Source organism: Anomalospiza imberbis, chromosome 10 (assembly GCF_031753505.1).
Source record: "Anomalospiza imberbis isolate Cuckoo-Finch-1a 21T00152 chromosome 10, ASM3175350v1, whole genome shotgun sequence".
Classification (NCBI taxonomy): domain Eukaryota; kingdom Metazoa; phylum Chordata; class Aves; order Passeriformes; family Viduidae; genus Anomalospiza; species Anomalospiza imberbis.
Genome location: NC_089690.1, coordinates 19,259,980 through 19,272,062, shown reverse-complemented (window position 1 = coordinate 19,272,062; position 12,083 = coordinate 19,259,980). Strand labels below are relative to the sequence as shown.

At 43.5% G+C, this 12,083-nt stretch overlaps 1 protein-coding gene across 8 annotated transcripts in view; it reads left to right on the top strand.

Annotated features, from left to right (window-relative positions):
* Window positions 1-12,083, top strand: part of MYO7B (myosin VIIB) — a 53,021-nt gene that overhangs the window by 24,978 nt on the left and 15,960 nt on the right. For all 8 annotated transcript variants that reach the window (XM_068201009.1, XM_068201010.1, XM_068201007.1 and 5 more), the window contains 13 exons: window positions 83-167; window positions 1,372-1,595; window positions 2,843-2,909; window positions 3,491-3,670; window positions 4,387-4,596; window positions 5,513-5,680; window positions 5,939-6,019; window positions 6,551-6,678; window positions 8,090-8,216; window positions 9,570-9,689; window positions 10,586-10,759; window positions 11,148-11,375; window positions 11,821-11,988. In XM_068201009.1, coding sequence (XP_068057110.1) covers window positions 83-167; window positions 1,372-1,595; window positions 2,843-2,909; window positions 3,491-3,670; window positions 4,387-4,596; window positions 5,513-5,680; window positions 5,939-6,019; window positions 6,551-6,678; window positions 8,090-8,216; window positions 9,570-9,689; window positions 10,586-10,759; window positions 11,148-11,375; window positions 11,821-11,988 — 1,960 coding nt within the window. The remainder of the gene's footprint in view (window positions 1-82; window positions 168-1,371; window positions 1,596-2,842; window positions 2,910-3,490; window positions 3,671-4,386; window positions 4,597-5,512; window positions 5,681-5,938; window positions 6,020-6,550; window positions 6,679-8,089; window positions 8,217-9,569; window positions 9,690-10,585; window positions 10,760-11,147; window positions 11,376-11,820; window positions 11,989-12,083) is intronic.

Genomic DNA, 12,083 nt, shown 5'->3' with positions numbered 1-12,083 from the left:
AAGCCACCTTATTCTCTACTACTATCACAAGAAGCAACAGAAATAACCTATTGTTTGTCACCTCATATGTCTGTCTGCTTAGGAAGCAGTTCCTGAAACAGAGGAGGTCTGCTGTAGCCATTCAGTCAGCCTGGAGAGGCTACTGCTGCCGGAAAGAATTCAGAATGGTAAGATGAAGGTGTATCAATGAATATATATTTGTGTGTGTGTGTGTGTTTATATATTGTGCCCTGCCAGACTGAGTGGTGCATTAGGAATCAAGATATTCTCAACTCAAGGGAGAATAGACAAGATGAGAGGGTGTAAAGGAGGGTATAAAGTCCAAGGAGGGCTCTGGGACCTCTCAGGGCTTGCTGAACCTGAGACATTTCTGCTTTTTGGTGAAATAGGAACCCAGCTCACCTTTGGCAGGCCTGGCTCCAGAGACCTGACATATAAGTGGTCCCACACTTCTTATAGCCAGAAACACAAGCCTAGCCTTTGTGCATCACCACCACATTATGAGCAAAGTGTCTTCCACAACTGGAAAACTGCAGGAAAACTGGGAATTTGTAAAAAATGACCAGAAAAGTCATTATATCAATTTCACATAATTAAAAATTTTGCCAGGGGAGGTTCAGATTCAGATTAGATATTAGGAAAAAAATTTCACTGTAAGAGTGGTCAATCACTGGAATAAGTTACCCAGGGTGGTGGTGGAGTCACCATCTTGGCACGTGTTGAAGAGGCATCTGAATGTGGCACCTGTGGCTATGGTTTAGGGGTAGTTATGATGATGCTGGGTTGACAACTGGAGTAGATAATTTTGAAGGTCTCTTCCAACCTTGATGATTCTGTGTGAAAAATATTGGCTGATCTTCTATAGATGGTGCATTTTCTGGGTGAGGAAAACTGGGGGCACTCACAGATTATGTATTTGTGTGGCAGGGATTATTATTATTATTATTATTATTATTATTATTATTATTATTATTATTATTGCTGTTATTATGTCCCATAGATCCTATTTGAGATGGGAAGGAGAAACTGCCAGTTTTAGTCAGAAACATTCAGTGATGCAATTCCTGTCTGATTGTTTCCATTCACCTGGCTTCATTTCTGCTCTGTTCCTTCTCTTGTTGTAATCCCATGCTACCATTGTCAGTTTCTAGAGCCACTCCCTAGAACAGATCCCCAAATAACTCTATATACTAGTTTTAAAGGCCTATTACTGGTAGGAAACAAAGCATAAAGGGCAATATTACATTACCCACTTCCAGTGTCTTTATCCAGTTACCAAATTTTGTTGTCTTCTACTCATCCCAACTTACATCCCAGCCTGTCTCGATGGTTTGGAACTATAATGAGTTCTTCCTTCTGCACCACGCGCAGGTGCTGCTGGGCTTCGGGCGCCTGCAGGCGCTGTACCGCAGCCGGCAGCTGGCTCAGCAGTACGAGGCCACGCGGGCTCGGATCGTCGGCTTCCAGGCCCTGTGCCGCGGGTTCCTGCTGCGTCAGAAGCTGGCAGAGCAGAAGAAAGCTGCGTGTGTCATACAGGCATATGCAAGGGGCATGCTCGCTCGTCAAACCTACCAGAGGATAAAGAGGGAGGTAATGTGTGAGTTTGTGGGCCCCAAGTTGGGCAACTTCCTGGGGGATCCCCTGGCAGGGGAGACCCTCCTGGAGCAGTTCTGTGTCAGGAACAAGAGATGCATTTTTTGGTCTTCAGCTTCTGTTTATTGTTATCTTATCAAAACTTGAGCACACTGTCTGCACCAGACTCTGCGTGCAGGAAGAACAGCACAAAAATAGCTAACGACCTCGTGTTGCAAGGCCTTTTAAGTCTAATCAAAAACTAAGCTACCCAATCAAGAAGTGACACCTAAATTATTTTCCTTTCTAACCCAATAACTGACCCCTAAAGATCATAAATGTGGCTTTTTCTATCCAATTACAAGATACCACCCAAAACCAAGAAGAAATAGGAAGAAGAAGAAAGAAGAAGAGAACTCAAGACAACATCCTATATCCTCCATCTTGAACCTATCTATAACATACAAAAAATCCTAAAACCTAAATTTCATACTACACTACTCTCTACAATCTATTTCACACTTCTGTGGTTTCTAGCTTACCTTGAGTCTTTGGAAGTTTTCTCCATGAATGAGGGTCAAAGTCAGTGCTCCCCTGGGGGTCAGGACACCCCAGAGCAGACAGAGAAATATTCCCGGTGCCCAGGGTTTCCACAGTAATGCTCACAGATACCTTGTGAACACATTGTTTCTATGAAATTCCAATAGAGATTTTATCACCAGCAAGTGTTGCCTTAACATAGCATTGGGTGTGGATATTCATTTTGTGGTATTTTATTTTGAACTCTTGCCAAGTATAAAAGCAGAGTGTTAAGCAGATTGATCTTGTTTACATTTGCTTTATGTGATCATCATTATGGATCAAAACTTCACTGATACAGCTGCAGTGGCTGTGACAGAAGGGAGAAAAGATCTGTATCAGCCAGTCCTGCAAGGGGAGATTAATTTCTACAGCAGGGTGGCCCCCAGGGACTGCCAGAAGGGAATCCCAACGCAGTGTGTCTTGGTAGGTGATACCCTTGTCAGTCCATAGCACATGAGAGGCCTCTCCCAGATTTCCTTTCTGTACTAATGCTGTACAAACAGGACTAAGCCAGTTTGCAGATTTCTGCCTATGGACTGTTCCCTAAAATGTCAAATCGTGAACTAAGACTCTGTTGGGACAAAGTCCTGGTGTGGACAGTTTGTTAAAGGCAGAAGGGAGATGGTTCAGCAGTTGTACAAACAGTCACAGAATAGTCCCGTTGTCCACAGAACAAGCTGGAAGCCAGAAATATCCACTTGAAAGAAGAAAAACATCTCATCCAAGCCCTGGGACCACTGAAAGGAAGGGAAGAAGCTATGAGATTACAGAAGGTAGGTATAATGGTGGAGGAACACTGGCCAGCATTACCCAGCTCACACCTGTGGACTTGCTCAAACCTCTGAGCACTGCTATATTTAAAGAAAGATAAGACATAGTTGTAACCCTATTTGTAATGATGCTTTGAAAATATAACAAGGCAAATACATACACATTTCTAATTGCAGCATAAGGTGGCACTTTATCCAAATATGCCCAATGCTATTACAAGTCTCCTGACACAAAACATTTAAAAATTTTAAATATTGTGGGTTTTTCTGTTGTTAGAAATTTTGTGGTTTTCCTGTATTATCTGTCGTTGATTACATTCTTATATAATTGCACGTCATTACCAATAGGCAAACAGTCCACAAAGACAGCAGTAAGAGCATGGCCCTGCCAGGTCTTTGTGACTGCTTGACACAAGCAACATTTGACTTCCTGTTTCAACACTGCACTGGCAGAGCTGGACCTCACAGTCACACACCTTTGTAAAAGTGTTTCATCTTCATACCCCTTCACTGTAGCAGAATGATGTTCATTTATGATGTTCAAGTCACGCCTCTTTCTGTGTTTAAAGGAACACCTGCCAACTCAGGAGGGAGAGGAGGCAGGAGCAAGGCAGAGGAGGAACATGCTTGCCAATAAACCAACAAATCATGATGTTATCAGCGACCAAGAAATGGTGGACAAAATTTTTGGGTTTTTACCTTCTGTGATTGGAGGCCAAGAAGGACAGGCTCCTCTGGGTTTTGAGGTACAGAGCTGCAGACTGGTAATGGGTCATGCTTATCCCTTGTGTAAGCCCACTGATTGTTGGAATTCCATCAGTGGTCAGTTCTGTTTAGTGAACTTCTGTGCAGTGAAAGACTCCCCCAAATTAGTCATCCAGTCACTAAGGCATCTCTTGCAGAGGTGAGTTCCCAAAAGTTTTTGGTCACATGCAGTTTAGGGACTATATAGCTTCAAACTTTGCATTTGTTTCTTTGGCCCAGCCAAACAGTACCACCCTCTGCATTCTGGCACCAACCTCATGCTCTACTGAAAGTGCTCTCAGTGATTTTCTGCCTGAGACAAGCTGAAAGTTTATGACCCAAGTTATACCATATTCTAGAAGGCAACATTTGTGATATACTTGTCCCGATAGCTGTGGAGGTGGGAATTTTGTAGGAAGAGGTGGGCAGAATAAAATGGTATGGATAAGTACAGGATGTGAACAGTAACATCTGGATTTTCCATCAGCAATATTCTTGCTGAGGACCAAGGCAGGAAGACCATATGGAATGGATGCATCTCAGAAGGACAAGCTCTGAGTCCAAATGATCTGCTGGTAGCAACTGTAAATGGCTTTGGGGTTAGCTGGAAGGCAAATTCTGGAAGACCTATGGCCAAGGGGAAAAAAAACCAAAACTAAATATAAGCATATCAGAGTTTAGTAAAAGAAAATATGCTTCTTCCTCATGTTCTGCACAGGACTTGGAAACAAAGCCCAACAAGCTCGAGGAAGTGGACCTGGACATGGTTCCCATGAGTGTGGAGCTAGAAGAGGAAGCACATGGTTTGGAAGAATACACCTTCCCCAAGTTTGCAGCTACTTATTTCCAGGGGTCTTCTACACATACACATATCCGGAGACAGCTGCGGCACCCACTACTCTACCATGATGACAAGGACAATGTCCTGGTATCTTGCTCCTTGTTGTTCATGTTGAACCTGCTCTCTCCACAGCCCTGGCTTTACAGCTCCCATCATCCTTGGGTCCTGGCTCTGGCACAGCCCTGGGAACCAGAGACTCCAGAGCCAAGGAGACAGTCCTGAGCCATGGTATTGAAAGCAGTGGTTCCCATCAGCATTTTTTGGCTATTTGCTGGCAGACACTTCACACAAACACCTGCTCACCTTTGTTCTTTCCCAAAGAGGGAACTCAGAGGTGTGTTTTGACTTCTCCAGACACCCTTTGGGGACAAAAATGGACTGGAGAGAAGAAGCATGAGAGAAGAAGCATAGGAGCTTATCTCTGCTCTTGTTAGGGTTGCTGGTTTGTGAGATAGGACAGAAGGGGGAGGGCCTGGCCTCCAATAACCCATTGAACCAGAAGGGGAATTGAGGGGGGTGTTTTCCTTGATTCTAAGGAGCCTGGCAGAATGGAGGACCCCATGCTTCAAGACCTTTGCTATTACTTGGCTTTCCAGTTCTGGACATTAAGGGTCCTTGCAGACTCCACTGGCTCCTGGCAGACTCCAGACTTATCTGTCCAGGTCAAAAAATGCAGAGTGCAGTTCAGCCAAGGCTTCACCACCTCCTTCCAGCCACAGCACATCTCCAAGGTGCCAGTAAAGGGAATGGTGAGGGCTCAGCAATCACAGAGGAAATCTGATCTTTCCACCAGAGCTGTACCCTCTTCCTTTAGCAGGAAAGTGTTGTGTGTTGCTGTCTTGTTGTTTGGTATGAAATTAAACTCTTTGTGTAGGTAGCCAGAGGAAATGGAAATTTTAACAATTTGGACTGGGTAAAGGAAGAAAATGCCCTTAATGTAAACAGGCAGAAATGGCATGGAGCCATTGTTGGCACTGTCTGACTTTGCTTTCTGCTATTATAGGCTTCTCTAGCTGTGTGGGTGATCATCCTGAGGTTCATGGGGGACCTGCCAGAGCCAGCAATGTTTGCCAAGAGTGCCACCACCAAGAGCAGCTCTGTGATGACACAGATATATGACACACTTGGCAGGAAAAACCAGGTCCAGTTGAGGAATGACAGCCCAAACATGGTGAGACAAGTAGGCTATATTTGTGTTTTCATTTGCTTTCCCTGGTTTCTGTGCTGTTCTACCAAGAGTGAGAAAGAAACTCTTTCATGCTACTGTACTTGAAATGCCACAAGTGCAAAAGTCCTGGCAGGACACTCAGCTCTTTCTGGCAGGAGAGGAAAAAACAAAAACATCTTCACTTGAGCATCTTTCTGTCCTTAATGAATCATTCTTGCTGTGCATTAAACTGATTTCCTATAATGGTAATGTGTATTGCAGAAAGAAGGCAGAAGGGATAACAAGATTTCTAAGGGGATTTCATCCCTGAAACTGAAACGGTCATCCAAGCTGACAGGGAAGGTAAGAGGTGGAAATAAATTGCTTCCCTTTCTTCTTGCCTGAAACCCTATCTTCACCTTCTGACAGATGTTATGTGAGCAACCTCCCAGCTGAGAACTTGTTTCCCTGCCAAGCCAGGGCAGCCCTTTGTGGGATACCTGGTGCAGTGTTCTTTGGAAACGATCCCCATGTGCACTGATGTCATCTGTTCTGTAGCAGCGAACACAAGGAGAAATTTTTTACTGAGAATTGTTGGCATTACAGAACAGCTTGCCCAGAGGCCTGAGCAGACTGAGAACCGTGTGCTTAGGGCTGTACAGGACAGTACAAGAAAGTTCTCCTAGCCAGAGATAGTGCTGTAACAGCACATTTAATGAGTTACCTTTAGAGGGAAGGGCCTGGTTCTCCTGCACTGAGCAGGAAGAGTTTTAGCCAGTAAGATAGAGAAGGAATGTTTCTCATTTATGGGAGAGCTGCCTGGTAAGAGGGGAGATTTCTAGAGCACTCTGGGATTCTAATGTGTAGCAATCACAACACTAATGTTTCTTTTAGGTGACAGAGCAGCTACGGAGTGGAGAAGAGGCTTTTCAAGAGGACATCTCGATCTCTCAGAGACCTATGTCCAACCTAGAAAAAGTACACTTCATTATTGGCAATGCAATTCTGCGTCCTGCCATCAGGTTTGTACCCCCTTCCTAGGGTCAGGTGCCCATTGCATCAAGGAAATCCAGTATCCTTTTTCCACAGTCCTAGAGAATGACTCCCTTACTGCCTTTTCCAGTATTTTCATGTTGCAGTTTAGGCCAGCTGCCTCCATGCATGGCTTTCTGAATACCCCACAGGTATGGAAAGGGGCAGAGCTCAGGGCTGTGACTCAATAGCATTTGAAGGTGGAGCACTGCCCTAGAATGAGGGAGAAGAGTCACTCAGAGGAGTAAGAAATATGGAGTTAATGTATACTAGGTGGATGAAAGGTTTCCCTATAGCCTCTTTTGAGCACTCAAGCAATGTCCCCGCATCGGAGATGGTCAAAGGTCTGGATTGCTGAGTCTATCAGACACTAAGGAGAAATCCTGACCACAAGCAGTGTGAGGCTGCACCTTAGGCCAAGCATGGTGTGAGGATATGGCAGAAGCTCATTGATTCTGACCTGACCTCATGAATCCTCTCCTTTTTTTATCCTAAAGACTATTCTTTAACAGAGCCCACAGACACAGGTTGTGCCTTGACCTCAGTCATGGGCGGCATTCCTCTATCCACAGTCACTTTGTTTCAGTCACTACACTACCTAAAGCAATGCTCAGCTGGCAATAATGGCATTCAATCCATAAATGATAATAGCCACAGGCTAAGTACCTATACCCTCAGTTTATGTTTCATCAAATATCCTATGAGGGAATAAAAAACTCATCCAACTTATGTCCTCTCACATCAGATTTGACAAATGTGTGTTCAAAGAGTCTAGAATAAATTAAGATGATTTTTAATAACAGTTTTATTTGTATGCAGATTTTTGCATCTGTTTCCCTTAGGTCCTTGCTGCAGATAACTTGCATTTTCAGAAGCTTACTCTGAAGCTCTTCTTTCTCCATTTCTGTACAAGATACACTACAAGTTTGTATATAAATATAAATAAAATATATAAATATGTAAATATATAAATATATAGATAGAACATTAAGCAAATCCACCTACAAGCAGACAGACAAGAGCCATGAGCTACAACCCACATGCTGTAGAGAGCTCAGAGCAAGTTACACATCTAGACTCTTGGACAGAAATGCCATTTCACAGCTGGATGACCCAGCAGTTGTTTTTCCTGCACAGCCCCCTGCTTCTCACAGAAGTTAATTCAGCATGGGAATTGCACTTGAGTAAGAAGGGGTGGCAAAAGGCCCTAAGCATGCCTGGAGCCTTTTCCATAACAAAGCTATTTCCTGTGGTGCATTACAGGTGCTATCCTAGCTGTTGTGGTTGAACCTAGCTCAGATCTACTTCATCATGCTGCAATCCTGCCAAGCTTGCAGTTGAAACGTAGCCAAGACAGTTCAGACAGTGAATTATCTGTTACTCTCACATGTTTCTTTACAGAGATGAGATTTATTGCCAGATTTGCAAGCAACTCACAGAAAACAGCAACAGGAGCAGCTATGCTCGTGGCTGGATCCTGCTGTCACTATGCCTTGGCTGCTTTCCTCCTTCAGACACGTTTGTGAAGGTACATTGCTAACCTTTCTTACAGCAGCTCACACACCTCAGCTGAGCTGGTGTCTTGTGTATTTTGATGTTTTGATGCTGACAGCCACATAAAATGTTTGGCTTCCAGAGCAGCTAGTGCTGTGGTTTCAGCAGAAACCTTCTCATCTCATATGCTTATCTGGGAATTTAAATAAATTATTGCTGAATTCATATTTAATTTTTTCATTACACATCATAGAGTCTGGATTCCATTGTTCATAGCTCTCATTTTATATCTATAATCTGCAAGGGATCTGGCAAATTTTAACCTCTCCAATTCTGCCCTTCCAGCTAAAGACAACCAAAAGATGTCTCCAGTTACAACCCTAGTGATTAAATATATTCAGGAGGCCAGTATAAAATTACACCTTCAAGTTTTATCAGTCCTTACCCTATATCTCTAAGCCCTAAAAAGTCCAATAGATATTTTATTAATTTCCAAGTTTAAATGGATGATAAATCCACTTCACCACAGGATAAAAACTCAACCTGTGTCTCCAACTTGACATCAGGCTTCCTCCTAGATCTGACAGGCAAACAGGATCCATGGATGTGCATGCAACTTCAGCCTTGCTTTACTAACACCCCAGTTCAAATAATCAATCTAATCATAAATGCTGCTAAATAGACACTACTTGGAACAAACAAGTCACAAGCCATAAGCAAATTTTGACACCAGTCTTCATCCAAAGACTTGGAACCATGCAGAATTCATGAAAGATATGACCATACCCTACCTCTGGGAATATTTTTAATCATTAAAATAACCAGATGAATGACCCATATTTGCACTAAATACAAACACATAAATACAAGTCCGTGTCATCCAAGAGCCATACAGACTCCAGAAGCTCAGTTTATCCCATTCACCTCTTCAAATGTCCCATCTTAAACATGGACTTCAGTTGATATTGCCAGAGAACTTGGTAGAACTAAAAGTATCAATCCTCATTAGACCTAATCTGCCATTAGTCCTCTTCCCAACTCTTCCATTTGTACAGCATGTCCTAAGACTTCAGGCTCTTGGGTTGAAAACAGACTTTTGCTCTAACCTAACCATAAGAACAAAGTCTCCACTACTCATGTAGTTAAACATGGTGGATAGACTGACAGAAATCTTCTCTCCCTTTGGACTGAATGTTCTGAAGAACGAGTGAAAACTAAGTGTCAAGCTTCCTGTTTGAAGATATTAATTCCAACCCTAATCTTTAATATTTTCTGGTGAACTAAAAGCTAATGGATCACTCTAATCTAGTGTAGCAGCTGCAGAAGGTTTTTAATGTTTTCTGAGGATTAATGTTTTCTAACTCCTTCTCCTGCTCTGTGCATGTAGTACCTGTTGAATTTCATCCACCATGGGCCCACAGGCTATGCTCCATACTGTGCCGAGCGTCTGAGACGCACCTACAGCAACGGGGCCCGGACTGAACCTCCCAGCTGGCTGGAACTTCAGGTAGCAACTCCCTTTTGGCTTAATTATATTGATTGGGACATTTTATACTGTTTTTTGTAAGTATACTACTTACTGTGTAGTTATACTACATTCACTAACCTGTAATAGCAGGCGTTCCTAAATCAAATAATGGAAATCAATTGCACAAGGGGATTGAAGACCAGCCACCTTGGTCTGGGCAGTTTCTTGGATACACCTCTTCTGGCTATTCAGTTACCCTAAATGCAGTGAAGTACGTAAGCAGCAGCAGATGATTTGCTGCTTACCTTAGGGAGGTATCTCTATCCACTCAGGAACCACGGGCCAGAAACAACCTCCTGAGGAAAGCTCTTTCTGTCACTTTTGGAAAGAACTGAGCAAAGCTTATGCTTTTAAAATGAGAGGAAGAAGGGAGTATGATGGTGCTATATTGTCCTCCACTTCCTTTAAATGTCACCCTAGTAATTAAATATCACAACCCCCCTCCCCTTCAAGTAAAGACCTCAGTTCAATTCCTCCCTAAATCTCAGGGACCCTATTGCTTAACACACATCTTCCTGGGCAATGTACTTATTGCAGGCCATCTCTCCACTGATGCACATAAGGCTGTTTCCAAAATTCATCAGGACAAATGTGGCTCATGAAAAGTCTATCAATTGGCACTGTTATGTGATTATCAGCTCTCCTGAGCTGTGAGGAGGAGAAAACTTGAGTCCAGTGCTGCTCCAGGGATGTTATTTATATTTACGAATCACCACACTTTCAAGAAACTGTGTGGGTGTTGGTGATTCACTTAAAGACTGTTGACCAGGTTGTACAGGGTGTGTAGCTCTTAGATCTAAAAGTGTACTTCATTCTTCAGAAGAAAGTAAGGTTTGTCCACAATTTTTTTTCTCTCTATTAACTCTGACTTACAGGCAACAAAGCAGAAGAAACCCATTATGTTTAATGTCACCCTGATGAATGGCCAAAGCATCACTGTCCCTGCAGACTCTGCTTCCACTGCCAAAGAGATCTGTCAGTTCATAGCAGATAAAACCAAACTGAAGGATGTCTTTGGGTTTTCGCTCTACATTGCTGTGTTTGATAAGGTAAAGTGTAGAAAAACAGAATGAAAGCTCCCTTCTCTTTCTGTGGAGTTGCTGCTGCCCAACCAGCCTCACTGAGGACTCCTGAATTCTGGAACACCCTCAACCCAGTCCTGCACTGAAACTAAATCAGTTCTGAATCTCAGATGGATCTCAAGGCCTGATAATCCTGTTCTGCCTTTCTGTTGGCTCACTACTTCAGCAATTCTTGCTGCAGTGCTGTCAGGTTTCCTTTGCCACATAGCTGACTAGTAAAAATACATCCACTTCCCACATACAACTCGCATACTCGTCTGCTTACCTTCCTGGAGTTTTTCTTGCAGTCAGGAGACCAGGAGCTTTGTGTTTATTGAGCAGGCATGGTGGTAAATGCAGTGTCCCTTTGCGACAGGTCTGGTCGCTGGGCGGGGGCCGGGACCACGTCCTGGACGCGATCTCTCAGTGCGAGCAGCTGGTGAAGGAGCGGGGAACACACGAACGCCACGCGCCCTGGCGCCTCTACTTCCGCAAGGAAATCTTCACCCCCTGGCACAACTCCCGGGAGGATCCTGTCAGCACTGATCTCATCTACCACCAAGTCATCCGGGGCGTTCGGTTTGGAGAGTACCGCTGTGAGAAGGTGAGTCTCCCGAGTCATCCTCCTAAAGAGACAAAACTATAGTAATGCTTCCCACGTTAAAAAGCAGGACTATGAACTGAGTTTGTAGTGGATGTGAACAACCCTTCCCTTCTTAATGAACAACCCCTGTCCAGGTGATTGTGCCAGCTGTCACATTGCCAGTTCTAATTAATACTGTCTCCTTCCCTACAAATTCCAGTTTATGTGAGCGCTTAGAGGCATGTCCAAAGGGGTAAATTGGGTCGTACTTTAAAATATCTTTGCTAATAATCTCTCTGATGTTATGATTGTGTGACGTTCATCCCTCCTTATGCTGGGCGACTGTTAAGAGTTATGCAGACAAAAATTGAGAAAACCCCATTCCTAAATGGTTCAAAGGTTGAAAGAGGCTATCTAGCCTTTGTGACATCCTTCTAGGCCTCTTTTAATGGATTAATTGTTTCAGGAGGAAGATTTGGTGGAGATAGGTGCAAAATATTGTTATATCCAATTTGGAGATACCATCCACAATGAACTTGTACAGAAGGTGCTCCATGACTGTATCCCAGTAAAACAGCTCAAGTCCAAGCCCCTGGAAAAGTGGGTGAGCCTTGTAACCTATGCACATGCTAAGGTAAGAGGTTTGTTGGGACTGCTGGGTAACCACTTTTGAGCACCAGCTTCTGCTTCTTTTGCCATTTTCATTTATGAATAGTCTGTAGGGGAAGA